The sequence below is a fragment of the Podarcis raffonei genome, chromosome 2 (assembly GCF_027172205.1).
Source record: "Podarcis raffonei isolate rPodRaf1 chromosome 2, rPodRaf1.pri, whole genome shotgun sequence".
Lineage (NCBI taxonomy): Eukaryota > Metazoa > Chordata > Lepidosauria > Squamata > Lacertidae > Podarcis > Podarcis raffonei.
Window position 1 is genome coordinate 126,991,905 of NC_070603.1, and position 17,029 is coordinate 127,008,933.

The window sequence follows — 17,029 nt, forward strand, 5'->3', positions numbered from 1 at the left end:
CAGGTTGTCTCCTGCATCCCTCCCCACACCTTCTGAGCGTTCCCTCCCAGGGACCTCTGAGAGATCTGGTGAGTTCCAAGGGAGGGGAGATGGGGACGTGGATGGATGGAGGGTGAAGAGGGGAAGCTCTCTGGCCAGAAATGAGATAAAGCAGGGATTTTGCTGTGGGTGGGGCCCCCAACATATTGGGAGGCTTCCCCTCCAGCCAGAAAATCCCTGCAGGGCCTCAGGCTGCCTTTGCTTCTTCCTCTCTCCCAGGACCCTCTAGCTTGTTTTGGCTCCTTGACTCCTCAGGAAGGATGACAGAGACAGATCCTGCAAACCTAGCAAGGATAGGAGGGGGAAGATGGACGGTTGACCTGGTCAGGTTGTCTCCTGCATCCCTCCCCACAACCTCTGAGCGTTCCCTCCCAGGGACCTCTGAGAAATCTGGTGAGTCCCAGGGGAGGGGAGATGGGGATGTGGAGGGATGGAGCCAGAGAGGTATTGGGTCTTGCTCAGCTTGGGGGTGGGGGGGCAGGCAGGCGGATGGAGATGGAGAAGGTGAGCACCTTTTCGGGCTCCTCCACCTGCCTGCCTGCTCTTTTTGTCATCTGCAGGCAATTCGAGCTAGGAATAGCCCGACCAACGCGATGATTTGGCAGCTCAAAATGTCTAAAACAAGTTCTGTGATCTGAATGCCCTGCCAATGTCAGACAACTCACTGATTAAAAAAGGATGTGTACAAAAAATGGAAAAGGGGGGAAACCACCAAAGAGGAATTCAAACAAATAGCCAGCACGTGTAGACACAAAGTCAGAAAAGCTAAAGCACAGAATGAACTCAGGCTTGCTAGAGAGGTTAAAAGCAACAAAAAAGGCTTTTATGGGTATGTTCGTAGCAAAAGGAAGAAGAAAGAAACAGTGGGGTCACTCAGAGGAGAAGATGGTGAAATGCAAACAGGGGACACAGAAAGGGCTGAACTCCTCAATGCCTTCTTTGCCTCAGTCTTCTCCGATAAAGAAAACAATGGCCGACCTGAAGAATTTGGAGCAAATGATTCAGCAGAGGAAACACAGCCCAGAATAACTAAGGAGATAATACAAGAATACTTGGCTAGTCTAGATGTATTCAAGTCTCCAGGGCCAGATGAACTGCATCCAAGAGTATTAAAAGAACTGGCAGATGTGATCTCAGAACCACTGGCAGTCATCTTTGAGAATTCCTGGAGAACAAGCGAAGTCCCGGCAGACTGGAGGAGGGCAAATGTTGTCCCTATTTTCAAAAAGGGGAAAAGAGAGGACCCAAATAATTACCGCCCAGTCAGTCTGACATCAATACCAGGGAAGATTCTGGAGCAGATCATTAAGCAAACAGTCTGTGAGCACCTAGAAAGGAATGCTGTGATCACCAATAGTCAGCATGGATTTCTGAAAAATAAGTCATGTCAGACTAACCTGATCTCGTTTTTTGACAGAATTACAAGCCTGGTAGATAAAGGGAACGCAGTGGATGTAGCCTACCTTGATTTCAGCAAGGCATTTGACAAGGTGCCCCATGATATTCTTGTAAAGAAGCTGGTAAAATGCGGTCTTGACTATGCTACCACTCAGTGGATTTGTAACTGGCTGACTGACCGAACCCAAAGGGTGCTCATCAATGGTTCCTCTTCATCCTGGAGAAGAGTGACTAGTGGGGTGCCACAGGGTTCTGTCTTGGGCCCGGTCTTATTCAACATCTTTATCAACGACTTGGATGATGGACTCAAGGGCATCCTGATCAAATTTGCAGAGGACACCAAACTGGGAGGGGTGGCTAACACCCCAGAGGACAGGATCACACTTCAAAACGACCTTGACAGATTAGAGAACTGGGCCAAAACAAACAAGATGAATTTTAACAGGGAGAAATGTAAAGTATTGCACTTGGGCAAAAAAAATGAGAGGCCCAAATACAAGATGGGTGACACCTGGCTTGAGAGCAGTACATGTGAAAAGGATCTAGGAGTCTTGGTTGACCACAAACTTGACATGAGCCAACAGTGTGATGCGGCAGCTAAAAAAGCCAATGCAATTCTGGGCTGCATCAATAGGAGTATAGCATCTAGATCAAGGGAAGTAATAGTGCCACTGTATTCTGCTCTGGTCAGACCTCACCTGGAGTACTGTGTCCAGTTCTGGGCACCACAGTTCAAGAAGGACACCGACAAACTGGAACGTGTCCAGAGGAGGGCAACCAAAATGGTCAAAGGCCTGGAAACGATGCCTTATGAGGAACGGCTAAGGGAGCTGGGCATGTTTAGCCTGGAGAAGAGGAGGTTAAGGGGTGATATGATAGCCATGTTCAAATATATAAAAGGATGTCACATAGAGGAGGGAGAAAGGTTGTTTTCTGCTGCTCCAGAGAAGCGGACACGGAGCAATGGATCCAAACTACAAGAAAGAAGATTCCACCTAAACATTAGGAAGAACTTCCTGACAGTAAGAGCTGTTTGACAGTGGAATTTGCTGCCAAGGAGTGTGGTGGAGTCTCCTTCTTTGGAGGTCTTTAAGCAGAGGCTTGACAACCATATGTCAGGAGTGCTCTGATGGTGTTTCCTGCTTGGCAGGGGGTTGGGCTCGATGGCCCTTGTGGTCTCTTCCAACTGTATGATTCTATGATTCTATGATCCTGCTTTGCAGTTTGAATGCAGATGGGGCCTCTGTGTGTTGTCTTTTTCTTTTTGGAATAACTATTTGCTTTTAAAAACAAGGAACATTCTGTCAGGCTTGTTGTTTTTGCTTCTGTTTGCATTTGATTGACCAAAGAGATGACTGACCTTGGAGATGGAGTGGATTCCAGGGTTGAGCCAGAACAAAATCCATTCCAGATAAAAGCCAAACAATATGTCAGTTAATACCAGCCAACAAAGACAGTGAAAACTATAGAAAAGCCCCACATCTAACTATTTTTAGTTCTTCCTCTATCACAGGCATTCATTAACTTTGTTCAATGATCTGGAGCTCCATTTCTTCTTGAGGCTCTAATTCGTTGCTCTCTTCATTGCAGGTGGTGATGAATTAAAAGAGAAGAACAAGGGGGAGCACAACAGAATCCACATAGTGGAGAAGTCATATAAATATTCAGAGTGTGGAGATAACGTCCGTCAGAGCTCCCAGTCCACCTCCCGTCAAAGAAGGAGCTTGGTTCAGAGTGATAGCCTCACTTCACACGAAAGAAGTCACAGTGGAGAGAAATTGTATCAGTGCAGAGAATGTGGAAAGAGCTTCGGTAAACGCCGGAATCTCACTTTCCATCAAAGAGTTCATACCGGGGAGAAACCCTATCAGTGCTTTGAATGTGGGAAAAGCTTCAGTCAGAGGCACAGTCTCACTTCCCATCAAAGAATTCATACAGGGGAGAAACCCTTTCAGTGCCTGGAATGTGGGAAGAACTTCCGGGAGCGGATGAAGCTCACTTCACATCAGAGAATTCATACAGGGGAGAAACCCTATCAGTGCTTCGAATGCGGGAAGAACTTCAGGCACAGTAGTACTCTCACTTCACATCAGAGAATTCATACAGGGGAGAAACCCTATCAATGCTTGGAATGTGGGAAGAGCTTTCGTAAGAAAGGTGTTCTTGCTTTGCATAGAAGAGTCCATGCAGGGGAGAAACCCTATCAGTGCTTGGAATGTGGAAAGAGCTTCACTGATAGCTCCACTCTCACTTCCCATCACCGAATTCATACAGGGGAGAAACCCTATCAGTGCTTGGAATGTGGAAAGAGCTTCAGTCACAGCCACCATCTGACTTCCCATCGAAGACTTCATACAGGGGAGAAACCCTATCAGTGTTTGGAATGTGGAAAGAGCTTCAGTCGGAAGGATAGTCTCACTTCCCATCAAAGAATTCATACAGGGGAGAAACCCTATCAGTGCTTGCAATGTAGGAAGAGCTTCAGTCAGGGACACAGTCTCACTTCCCATCAAAGAATTCATACAGGAGAGAAACCCTATCAGTGCTTCGAATGTGGGAAGAACTTCCGGGAGCGGATGAAGCTCATTTTGCATCAAAGAACTCATACAGGGGAGAAACCCTATCAGTGCTTCGAATGTGGAAGGAGCTTCACTGATAGCTCCAGTCTCACTTCCCATCACAGAATTCATACAGGGGAGAAACCCTATCAGTGCTTGGATTGTGGAAAGAGCTTCAGTCACAGCCACCATCTGACTTCCCATCGAAGACTTCATACAGGGGAGAAACCCTATCAGTGTTTGGAATGTGGAAAGAGCTTCAGTCGGAAGGATAGTCTCACTTCCCATCAAAGAATTCATACAGGAGAAAAACCCTATCAGTGCTTCGAATGTGGGAAGAACTTCAGGGAGGGGACAAAGCTCACTTTGCATCAAAGAACTCATACAGGGGAGAAACCCTATCAGTGCATGGAAGGTGGAAAGAGCTTCACTCATAGCTCCCATCTCACTTGCCATCAAAGAATACATACAGAGGGGAAACAAAAAAAGAGAAATAAAACAAAAAATATTAAACAACCCTTACAAAATACAATTGTATAGAAAAGAAAAGGGAGGGGGAAGATACACTAAAAATACTGTTTATGACCTTTGTATCATATATATCATATCATTCATCAACCCATAGAAAGACAGGCTCCTCCACTTCTTCCCTGCGTGACCCCCTCTTCTCCCCGTATCCCACTCTGAGAGATCCTTCCTTCCCTGCGTTCCTTGCAGGTCCCTCGCACCTCCAACTGTCCTCTTCCTGTGTGTGTCCTCCTAAATTCAAAATAAAGAATCTTAATATAAAAAAATACAAAAAATAGATGATGATGTTAATGATAATAATTATTTATTTATACCCTTCCCATCTGGCTGGGTTTCCCCAGCCACTCTGGGCAGCTTCCAACAAAATATTAAAATACAGTAATCCATCAAATATTAAAAGCTTCCCTAAACAGGGCTGTTGGATTACTGCCTGAGTCCGGCACGTTTCCTCTGCGCGTAAATTCTTCCAGGCAGCAGCAGAGCGAGCAGCGAGTGCTTTCCGTGTGAGATAAAGGAAAAGTCCGCACACTGTTTCTTCTATCTAAACACCACTTACCCCAAACACAGACCTTCACAGAACTCCCCATCAGCGAGGTTCCAGGCAGAGGGACAGTATTTCAATGCAACTAATCCAGCCCGAACACTCTGACACACATGCTGGAAACAGATGTCTAGGTGCTTGGTCCTGGCCTTAAACTGCTCAGATTCTGCCAACTTCAGACAGCTGATTATCTTCCAAAACAGTGACAGGCATACAACTCTCTCCGCAGATCTCTTGAACCAAACACACATAGAACTCCAGTTCCCTGCAAATCTCAGAAAGCGCACTGAACTCAGCCTCAGTAGATGAGAGCGCTATGAGACTTTGCTTTCGGGAACTCCACCCAACCAAAGAGCTCCCAAATCTTACCACCCTACTGGACACGGACTTCCTATCTGCCAGATTCACCCAATCGCTGTCTACCCAGCACGTCAGCTTGATGTTGCCCTTAACTGACAGCTTAAGGGAGAAGTCTTTGGTATCTTGCAGGTAATGCAGGACCCGTTTGATACCATTCCAGGCTTGCACACTTGGGCTTGAAGCTTCCCGGCTGAGCAGATTAATAGCAAATGCTATGTCAGGTCTGTTCCACTGGGATAGATACAATAGGCTACCCAGAGCTGACTGAAAGAGCTCAGTATTTTCGAACGCAGCACTTTCTACTTGCTGATTGTCTTTCACATAGCTAGTCTTCATGGGTGTCCTAACTCTTGCACACTCACACATTCGGAGCTTCTCAAGCAGTTGTTCAATCTTACCCGTTGTGAGGGAGAACACACCCAGAGACTCCATTGAGCTCATCTCCTTCTGCATCTCCTCATGCCCTTTGCTGGCTTCTTCCTGAGGCAGTTTCTGAACATCCTCAAAAGTTTCAGGTTCACACTGAGCCACACCAACCCACACACTTGTGGCTTCAAACCTGTCAGGCAGTTTACCCATCGTGGCTCAGATTGATCTCAGCGTGAGCTCTGGTACCCCCTCTGACCCACTAGGGCCAGCTAGACCATCCCCAGTGTCAGAGAACTCCCCCTCTGACCTGCTGCGTCTTTTGAACCTTACAGCTGGACCTGTGGGCAAGGACAGCTCACTCTTTGGCTCAGACTTGACAGTAGCCTTTGGAGGGGTTCTGGGCCACTCCTGCTCTGGCCTCTCCTGCTCTGGACTCTGTTCTTCACCAACAGGATCAGTTCCCTCCTCTTCCTCCTCATCTGAGTCAAGAAACTGTTCTGAAAGAACATCTGGGTTACCATGGATGCGTGCCCACCCACTTTGCTCACAAAACTCAGCACTGCTGCTCACAAGCAGCCAGGACTGGTTGCCATCAGGATATGCAAACCGCCACCCTCTGGTCCCTGGTTCATATCCCAAAAAGATCATTTTCCTGGACCTTGGGCCACCCTTTCTGCATTTGGCCTTTGGGATGAGGACCCAAGCCGCACAGCCAAAAACACGTAAGAAATGCACTTTGGGCTTCTTACCGTGCAGCAGAAAATAGGGCGTGTCCCCTTCAGCTGAATTAAACACGCAATTCTGCGTGAACGCAGCAGCCTTCCAACACGCAGCCCAAAAGCGCTGTGGGAGTCCTGCGTCAAAAAGCATGGCAGCCACAGCCTCTTGCAGTGTTCTGTTCTTACGTTCAGCGACACCATTCTGTTGAGGACTGGGTGGTGCTGTCAACCTGTGACTGATTCCCTTCTGGAGGAAGAAATTCTGCAGGGCAGACCCAGTAAACTCCGCCCCTCTATCACTCTGAAAGCTAATCAATTTTGTAGAATATTTCAACTCTGCCAATGTGATCCAATCTTTAATCAGTGCAGCAGCTTCCCCTTTGTGTTTAATCGAAAGAACCGAGGAGGTCCTCGAAAAATCATCCAAAAGAAGCAAAATGTACTTGGACCCACCCAGACTCGCTACTGGCATTGAGCCACACAAATCTGCATGGAGTAGCTCAAAGGGCTTGCTTGTCTCTCTGCTAGACCTGGGATATGAGCATGTTTTTACCCTGGATTGCTTACAGGCTCTGCAATCTAAAAACTTATCACATCCCTTTAATTTACACCCCTCTGTACACTCTGGGGCTTTTTTGACATAATTCCAACAAGAATGCGCCAGTCTTCGATGCCATAAATGAGCGGGACGTTTGCGCACTCGCCTGTGTTACCTCAGGGGGGTCATCATCTGCAATAGGCATCTCAACCACAAACAGCTTATTCTTGCATTCAACACTGAACAGGTGTTTCCCATCCCTGGAATTTCTGGAACCACAAAAGCCTGAACCTCATGGTCCAGGAATAAACAGTACAGAGTCCCAGACTGAGTCAGTGGGCGCCTGCTTCCATCTGCCAGTGACACAAATCTTCCACTTTGCACAGTCTTGCAGTTCCGAAGAAGACCCTCGTTCAAGCTTGCCAAATTCCGTGACAAGTCAATAAACCGTCAATGTGAGGCAACTGCGAAACCTCCATGGCCATTACAATATGGGACATGGCTTTCTGATCATATTTTGCTGCGCCAGCAGCCCTTTCCACTTCGGCCGTATTGGCCCCTGCAGCTGCCAGTACTGGATCGGCTTGGGGGCACTCCCAGAGCTGCTTGCCCATTAACCAGTAACGAATCTGGTGAGACCAGTCGTCCCAATTGTGGCCATTTAGCCTTTCAAAAGGCACATTGAAAGATTCATGAGATTGCTGCTGTGCCACCTTCCTGGGGCTTTAAGCTTACTGACGCTTTCTGCCGGCCAGTGCTTGAAAGATGCTTCCTGCAGCAAGCTCCGCTTTCGCCAGCGAAACCACGACTGCCTCAGCTTCAGGCAGGATCTCAGAGCTGGACTTTGCTTCTCACACTCAGCACAAAAACGTACAGCCAGAACCGCTTGGATTACTGCCTGAGTCCGGCGCGTTTCCTCTGCACATAAATTCTTCCAGGCAGCAGCAGAGTGAGCAGCGAGTGCTTTCCGTGTGAGATAAAGGAAAAGTCCGCATGCTGTTTCTTCTATCTAAACAGCCTTTATTTACATCAGTAGGTAAAATAACAAACAACTCCACCAGCGCTCGGTCACATGCTGTGTCTCTCTCTCCCAGACAAAAGTGAAACTGTTTCACACAAAGAACCTGCAGCTTCTGTGTACGTAGGAAGCTCCTCCCCAGATGTAGGAAATTCAGGAGGTTAACCCTATAACCACCACACTCCACAAGGGCTGCCTTCAGATGTCTTCAAAAAGTCTGGTAGTTGTTTTTTTCTTTGACATCTGCTGGGAGGGGGTTCCACAGGGCAGGTGCCACTACCGAGAAGGCCACTACCAAAAAGGAAACTCCGATCTCCATCTGAAAATCATCTGTTGCAACAATTATTCATAATTTGCACTCCAGAATAAACCCAGCTGCATTTAGTATCCAGCCTTTTTCCTCCTCTTCACCAAGATGACACTTTCCGTACATTTCCCTCTTAACCAAATCTTAACCAACTCAGACAATGCAATATGACTCTTATAAGGATCGTCTAATAATCCAAATTAGTATTTCTCCAGTTTCTAGGTCCAGTTTCTTTAAAGCCTTTGAAAAACTGTTCCAACAAATCTCAGCCAAGTCACAATGGAAAATTATGGTCTCTTATAATGTTCATCCAATCCTGCTTCCTCTTCTTTCTTCTTTTCCTAATCTTTGGACATTTTAATCCACTGGGGATGGGGAAGCAGGCATCTTAATTCCCTTTCCTTAAACGAGATCATAGCTTGCCTTGTTCACCGTTTCCGGAGTTGCTTTGCATTCTCTGCCGCTCATTCCCACACCAGCTCAGCCCAACCTCCTCTTTCCCTGGGGCTCTTTCTCTTTCCTCCTGCTCTTCCCTCGTCTGCTCAACACAACCTTGGATCACAACCTTGGATCAGGGGTATAACGGTAAGGGATTTTAGACAGGGTGGAATGGCGGCTTGGGCCAGAGACTGGTTAAAAATCTTCATAAAGATTCCTGCCAGTTGGTCCAAACAATCTCTTAGCACCCTGCCAGCCACCCCATCCGGGCCCATAGCCTTCCTCGTGTTTACCTCCTTTCATATTCGCCTCACTTCTCCCTCTTCCACCCTGGCAGCATATCCTGTAGGTAGTGAGGCCAGTAGCTCTGACATCCCAGTTGGAGCCACTGTTGGTGTCACCTCAAATCGGGCAAAGAAGGTCTTCAACTTTCCCACCAAGGAAGCCGCACTCTCTACCACTGATGTATTTCTCGATTTATAACCAGTCAGATGTTGAACCCAGGACTGTTGATGTATAAGTTTATAGATCCTGATGGTCGAACATATTCCAATCGGTCTCCTGGAAACAGTCCTGCAACTGCTGAGATGCTCCCTCAGGCCACACCGTAACCATCCGTGTTTGTAGCTGGCCGTGTTTCCTGAGGGGTGTGTACACTGGTGTCAGAAGCAGGGACACATGATCTGAACCACCGAGGGGCGCCTCATATTCCTGTCCAATGTTCGTATACACCTTGTCAAGAGTACTTTCTCCCCTTATTGCACACTCAATGTGCTGATGGGATTTTGGGAGTGCTGCCCTCACATCTGTGTGAGTGAAGTCCCCTGCAATAATCCGCGCTGCCTCCGGGTATCTGCTCAATTTAGCATTGATGTTTTCATGCATACTAATGGCCCTGCAGGCATTTCCAGAAGGTGCTAGATAAGAAAGCTGCAGAGATAGTGCAGGATAGTGCGCACCCCGGAAATGATCTCTTTCAGCTTCTGCCTTCTGGAGGAAGATACAGGGTTATAAAGACTAGGACTAGCCACCCGAGAAGCAGTTTCTATCCAGATGCAATATTGGCTTTAAATGCAGTGTAAGGTAGTCTCTATGGGAGTATGTTGTATTTAACTATGGGGTATCAGGGACACGGGTGGCACTGTGGGTTAAACCTCAGTGCCTAGGACTTGCCAATCGCATGGTCGGCGGTTCGAATCCCTGCGGCGGGGTGCGCTCCCGTCGTTCGGTCCCAGCACCTGCCAACCTAGCTATTCGAAAGCACTTCAAAGTGCAAGTAGATAAATAGGGACCGCTTACCAGCGGGAAGGTAAACGGTGTTCCGTGTGCTGCGCTGGCTCGCCAGATGCAGCTTGTCACGCTGGCCACGTGATCCGGAAATGTCTGCGGACAGCGCTGGCTCCTGGCCTATAGAGTGAGATGAGCGCACAACCCTAGAGTCTGGCAAGACTGGCCCCTACGGGCAGGGGTACCTTTACCTTTACCTTTTATCAGAGTTTTTAGGGGGCTAACCAGGTTGGGATAGCTGGGATAGCAAGCTTGTTGGTTTTTGAATGTCTGATGTACATTTTTTCAATTTCGTTGTTCTGTATGGGACAATGACAATAAAAATTATCGTATTGTATTGAGACTCATCTGGAAAGTGCCATTTCATGTTCCTTTCCCCACTTGCCAGGAACCGGAGCTCCATTTGGGGTCCCTCCTTCCGCACCCCAAGTTTCCTCCAAGGCCTTGGGGAAGGAAACTGAGGCAGGCTCTGCTTGCTCCCCAGGGCCCTGCAGAGGATTTGGGGGGGGCTGTGTCTTCCTCTGGCCACGACACCCCCAGGAAGCCTTGGAAGAAAGGCAGGAGACCCTCAGCAGAGAACAGCCAAGTCCGGTTCTTCTACGCAATGGCTTCCTCTTCTGAGAGCTCCCTCTCTTTCTTGTCTGGGCTGGACTGGGAGGACCCCCGTTCAGCCAGTTCCGCAGGGATCTGGAGTGGGGGCAACTTCTGTTCAACTACCGCCTGAGGGGGAGGAACAGATTTCTTGGCCCATCTGCAGAGCAAGCGAGGGCCATCCAGAAAGGGCTCCTGGGACCCCAAAGGGCCAGCAGGGGATTCTCCAGCCTGGTCTTTCCCCTATTCCTGCAGGTAGAGCCCTTCTCCTAGCGCTGACTCTTGGGGTGACCAAGGATGCTGGTCTGGGGGTCAAACTCCCCTGAGGGAACCCTCCACCTTTGAGGGGATAAAGCCCTTATTATTATTACTACTACTACTGTTATTCTTCTCCTCCTTGGGCCTTTCCCTCCTGGCGGCTGAGGACCAAAGGTGCCGCCCTCCTTCAGCCGGGAGGAGAGACACCGAGAGCGTGGGACCCCTGAGGCCCACAGGGGAGCCATGGCGTCTCTGGGAGCGGCTGGGGCCTCCGGGAAAAACAAAATGGCGTTCCCTCCTATTTCGGAAAAGGGCGGGAAACCCCTTCTCCTGGCCCTGCCGCCTCCATGCGCTCCTCCTGGGCCTGCCTGGCCATGGGGGGGGGCGGGAATCCAGCTGCCCCCAAATAATGAGGGGGAAGAGAAGCAGGAAGAGAAGGAAGGAGAAGTGAAGGAGAAGCTGGGAGGGGGAGCAGCCAAGAGGGAAACTCAGGTGTGAAACTCCCTCAGGAAACCGGGCGAAGGAGAGGAGGAGGCCCAGGGGAATCTGAAAGGTGATTGGCCAGCTGTCCAATGGAGAGGCTTCTGATTGGTCCAGCCCTGCTCTGGGGTGGGAAATGGGTCTCCTGCCTCCATGTGGTTCTGGGAGCCCAGTAGGAACTGGTTTTCTGGCAGGAAACTCGGGGAAAGGATGGCAGGGGTCCCTCTTCCTTTGAACTGGAGTCTGGTACCCTCTCTCCACCATCCTGGTCTTCCCCTTTCTTTTTCATGCGCCCCCCTCCTGCCCCCCCCCCCGGTCGCGTGTGCGTTTCCTTCCTCGCCTGGGACTCTTCCTCCTCCGTCTCTCTTCCTGGGATGAGAAGCGGCTGCAGAAGCAGAAAAACCCGTATTTTCGGGAGGGGGAGGGGTCTCCCGGCTGGGAAGCCCCCCTCCCCCCCCTGAGCTGGAGGGTGTTCCTGGGGGGGGGTCTGGAGGGAGCCATTGCTGAGCCCAAGGCACCTCCCGCCACTAGGCAGCCTTCGCCTCTTCTCCCTCCCAGCCTTTCCTCGGGATCCAGGAGCCTCTATGCCGGGGGAGAGCCAAGCTAACCCCCCATGGACCCCCCCCCGTCTCCCTTGCAGTTAGTCTGGTGGGATGTGGGCTCCTTGGGGCAGAGGGAGGGAAGGGGGGCAGCCCCTAGGGCGCAGGCGCAGAAGCAGAAAAACTGCAGGCAGGGAGGGGGAGGCGAGGACTCGGCTTGGCAAGGGTTAAAAGGAGCAGAGCGGGATTCCTAGAGAGGGCGGGAAGTGAAGGGGGAGGGGCAAGGTCCTCCATGGCTAAATATCCCCTCCCCCATCCCTGACTGCCTCCTTCTCCTTTGCAAAAGCCCCTCCTGGACTCGGGTGAGTCTCCTCTCTCTTCCCCCTGAGGGTGCAATGGGGAGAAGGGGGTCCCAGGGGGCAGGGAGGGGGCGTGGGGGTCCCTGCTCAGATCATGCCTGGTGCGAGGAGACCCCCAAGTCAGGGAGCAGGGGGTCCTCCCTCGTCCTCTTTGCCAAGCCAGGGAGGGGCCAGTTTGCAGGAAATATGCAGCTCTGTTCTTCCTTGGGATCCAGATGCTGCCTTCCTCTTTAGGGAGGGGGCTTGGGGTCAAGAAAATAAACCCCCTTCAGAGGGAGGGATAAGTCACATTTGTGAACAGAGGCTGCAGCCAGAGGGGAACATTTGCACATGGGGGGAGCACAGGGAGGAGAAAATCCCATCTGCATCTGCAGCAGCACAACCGGACCACTTCCTGTGTCCCAGATGCAACAACACATGTCTCTCCCCTGTCGGTCTCCACAACCACAGCTGGCGCTCTTACCTTCCAACAATTGGATCTCACTCCCAAAGACACTCTTCCATTGTCTCCTAAGACAGATGGATGCCAACCAACCAACATTCCCTCCCCTCCCCCTCCTGGTGCCCCTTGAAGTTGGCTTGAGGGCAGGGGAAGGGTCCACCCCACCAGATGAAGGGAGAGGAGGTCCTTCCATCTGGAAAATGGGAATGCTTGCAAAATTTACTTGAAAATGAGTGCCATATAGATAATAAAATTATTATTTTATGGAATAGCCCCACTTACAAAAAGATTAATACCCATAATTTAAATACACAACAAAATTGTTACAGAAAAGAACAGAGCAATGTGTAGAAAAATATCGTCTTTCTTCTTCCTTTTTTTCTTAGGTTCCAGTGTGCTTTGAAGACATAGCTGTTCCTTTCACAGAGGAGGACTGGGCTTTGCTGGATCCTGACCAGAGAGCTCTGCAGAAGGAAGTCAAGGAGGAGAATCCTGGGATCGTGGCCTCTCTGGTAAGGCTCCCTGCTGGATCATGAGATCAGTTTTGAAATTCCATACAGATCTCTGAAGGACAAACCTCTATTTTGAGGGAGCCCAATAGCGCCACCTACAGCATCTGAGATGTTAACACACCCACAACTCTCCTGTATCTCCTGTTCTGTCTGGGAATATTCTTCCACCAGTCCTGCCTTTTCAAACCAGGATGAGGCTGCTCTGAGCTCCCCAGGCCTTCTTCAATGTAGGCTTCAGAGATATTGAGGAAATGGAGGTACATCCTGTCTAATTTTATGTTTTCCTTTCTGCATCTCTCTGTTTTTGGTTGAGCTAAGAAATGACTGAGCTTGGAGATGGAGCGGATTCCACGACTGAGCCAAATTAAATCCATCCCTGGAAAGAGCCAGGCTTTTTGAATCTCTGGTTCCCATAAATTAGTTAGATAATATCTTTTTTTAAAAAATAAATTTTTATTAACCGGCCAATCACATCAAATCAAACCACATCATATAAATTCCAAATTACAGAGCCGAATTTTAAATTTTTGTTAGGGGTTCCCATATTTCAAGATCCGAAGGGGGGGTTCTGATCCTCTTTTTGCTACTGCATTTATGTCCAAATCAGTCCAAACAGATGTTCATAAATCCATCCAGTCTTATCTTGCTGTTTCCACATCACATCTTATTCATATATTTTCTCTTTATCCTTTAAGATCTCTTCTGATAGTCTCCTTAAGCTAATAAACACCAATAATACTCCTGTGTGGATTTTTCCGTCCTTCCAGTCCTCAGTTCGAGATGGTTTCCATATATCAACGCCTTCATAGATAACGTCGCTCTTTCCATCATTAATTATAAAGCTGTCTCTCTTGAGTCCTCATCGGGGAGTTTCTCCCACAATATAAAAACAACTCCCTTTCTCTGTTTCTCCTCCCGGACTCAGTCTTCCGACAGCACTTCCCAAGATGGCGACGGCATTTTTAACTGCGTCACTGCAAAGCTCTTATACATTCCACGCTCTTCTTAAAACATGCTTTGGTTCGAAAGTTTATCTCCACACAGCCTTAAATCCACAGCTTAAGTCCTTAAAGCGACATTTCTGACTCGTGAGGGGGAGGGGGGTTCTTATTTAATCACAAAAGGAACGAAAGGAAAGGTTTCCCCCCCCTCCCCCATCAGTCATTTGCTGTACCGTATCTTGACGTATCTTCTCACAGTTTAACCTTGTCTTGTTTTCCAGAGATCTCTTCTGTTGCAGTCTTTTCTTGAAATATGTGCATTTTCCTTCTTCCAAATTGTTTCTTTTGAAGTTCTTGCAGCTAGTGGCGCGAATCAGAGACAGCGTCCAGGAGCGCCGAGATCCCACAGGAGGGCTTTGTGCCTAGTGCCCCCATCCCCTGAAAATTCGGGGCTGGTATCGGGCACAGCAGGCAAGGCAGTCCCACTCACCATCCTGAGTGGGTTAGGGAGGCTAATTTACTCCCATCATAGCCTCCAAATTACCTCGTGTGGGTTGGAGAGATGTTAATGTCGGCCATCTTCCGATGCGCCCCCTAGTGGCCCCCCTAAGTTAGATAATATCAGCCAAAAAAGGCAGTAACTCCCTTCCCTTTTTCCTCATTCACAAGTATTCATTTTGCATTGTTTAATAATTTCAGACTATCTATTCCTGAGGCTATTATAATAATTAATTAATTAATTAATTAATTAATAATACTGCCGTGGTTTGTAGGTTGTAGGTGGTGAATTGGAGAGGAAGAAAAATGGAGACAATAAGAAAATCCTCACAATGGAGAAACCATATGAATATAGTGGTAGCCCGCAAGACGAATGCCTCGCAAAACGAAAAACGCACAAGACGAAAGAGTTTTCCGTTTTTTGAGTCGTTCCGCAAGACGAATTTCCCTATGGCCTTGCTTCGCAAGACGAAAACGTCTTGCGAGTGCTTGCGAATTTGTTTCCTTTTTCTTAAAGCCACTAAGCCGTTAATAGCCGCTAAGCCGTTAATAACCGCTAAGCCATTAATAGCCGTGCTTCGCAAGACAAAAAATCCGCAAGACGAAGAAACTCGCAGAACGAATTAATTTCATCTTGCGGGGCACCACTGTATTCAGAGTGTGGAGAGAACTTTAAGCAGAGCTCCCAGTCCACTTCCCATCAAGGAAAGCTCTTTGTTCAGAAGGAGAGCCTCACTTCACACGAAAGAACTAACGGGGGGAAGAAATTAGTGCTTGAAATGTGGAAAAAGCTTCCTTCGCAGCTCCACCCACAGTTCCCATGAGATACTTCATCCAGGGGAGTGTTTGGAAAAAGCTTCATGCAGGTCAGAAACCAGATCAGTGCTTGGAATGTAGAAAGAGCTTCATTCAGTTGGTGAATCTAATTTTCCATGAAATATTTCCTCCAGGGGACTGTTTAGAATGTGGAAAAAGCTTCACCTAGGAAACCAGTCTCAATTTCCATTAAATAAAACACAGCAGGTATAATCATAGAATTTATAAAATGGTATAAGGCATATGGTATAACTGGTATTAGGAAACTTCATGAAGAATTAAGGGAAAAGATAGCGTTGACCCGGAGTAGTTACAAAATTTATGGTCTCTCCCCAAGTGTCACAGACGCTCCTCGAAAGAGAGCTTTTTTTTGTCAGAATAATTTCCTTTTCCCCAGTTTTTGGCAATTAATGTTCTCGCTGCCACTGTGGCATAAATAAATATTTCCTTATTTTCTTTTGGTATATCTACATCCAATATTCCCAATAAAAAGGCTTCTGTTTTTTGGGGGGCAAAATTTTGTTCAAATCTTTTCTTTAGTTCTTCATACACCGTATCCCAGAAGCCCTTGATTTTATCACATAGCCACCACATATGCAGAAGTGTCCCCTCTACTTGGTTACACCTCCAACATAATTTTGATTTTCTTTTATACATTTTACATATCTTGGCTGGTGTTAAATACCATCTATAAAACATCTTTATCAAATTTTCTGTTATTTCCTCACAAGCCGTAAAATTCCAACTCTCCTTCCATAATTTTTCTCATGACGTTAATTGAATAGGTTTCCCTAAATCCATAGCCAATTTGATCATTACCACCTTTACCTGCTCATCCATATCCACTCCAATAAGGTTCCATTCATTTCAAAAATTACTTTTGTTTTGTAATAATTCTTTATCCAATACTGAAATTGCAAAACCCTTTTTCTTGTCAGCTATGAAGACCTCATTTATTTGGTGATACTGGATCCACCCTGTTAGGTGGTGTTTTATTTCCTCCCGCAGTTTGGTCAGAGTCATGCTGGTAGCTTCAAGAACACTGTCCCACCATCTCGTCCTCTGTCGTCCCCTTCTCCTTGTGCCCTCCATCTTTCCCAACATCAGGGTCTTTTCCAGGGAGTCTTCTCTTCTCATGAGGTGGCCAAAGTCTTGGAGCCTCAGCTTCACAATCTGTCCTTCCAGTGAGCACTCAGGGCTGATTTCCTTCAGAATGGATACGTTTGATCTTCTTGCAGTCCATGGGGCTCTCAAAAGTCTCCTCCAGCACCAGAATTCAAAAGCATCAATTCTTTGGTGATCAGCCTTCTTTATGGTCCAACTCTCACTTCCATACATCACTACTGGGAAAATCATAGCTTTAATTATACGGACCTTTGTTGGCAAGGTGATGTCTCTGCTTTTTAAGATGCTGTCTAGGTTTGTCATTGCTTTTCTCCCAAGAAGCAGGCGTCTTTTAATTTCGTGACTGCTGTCACCATCTGCAGTTATCA

General features: G+C 47.9%; 1 protein-coding gene across 11 annotated transcripts in view; it reads left to right on the forward strand.

Annotated features, from left to right (window-relative positions):
* The window catches only part of LOC128409528 (zinc finger protein 883-like), a 451,816-nt gene that overhangs the window by 364,626 nt on the left and 70,161 nt on the right, over positions 1 to 17,029 (forward strand). For all 11 annotated transcript variants that reach the window (XM_053380055.1, XM_053380058.1, XM_053380057.1 and 8 more), the window contains one exon: positions 259 to 432. In XM_053380055.1, the coding sequence (XP_053236030.1) occupies positions 259 to 432 (174 nt within the window). The remainder of the gene's footprint in view (positions 1 to 258; positions 433 to 17,029) is intronic.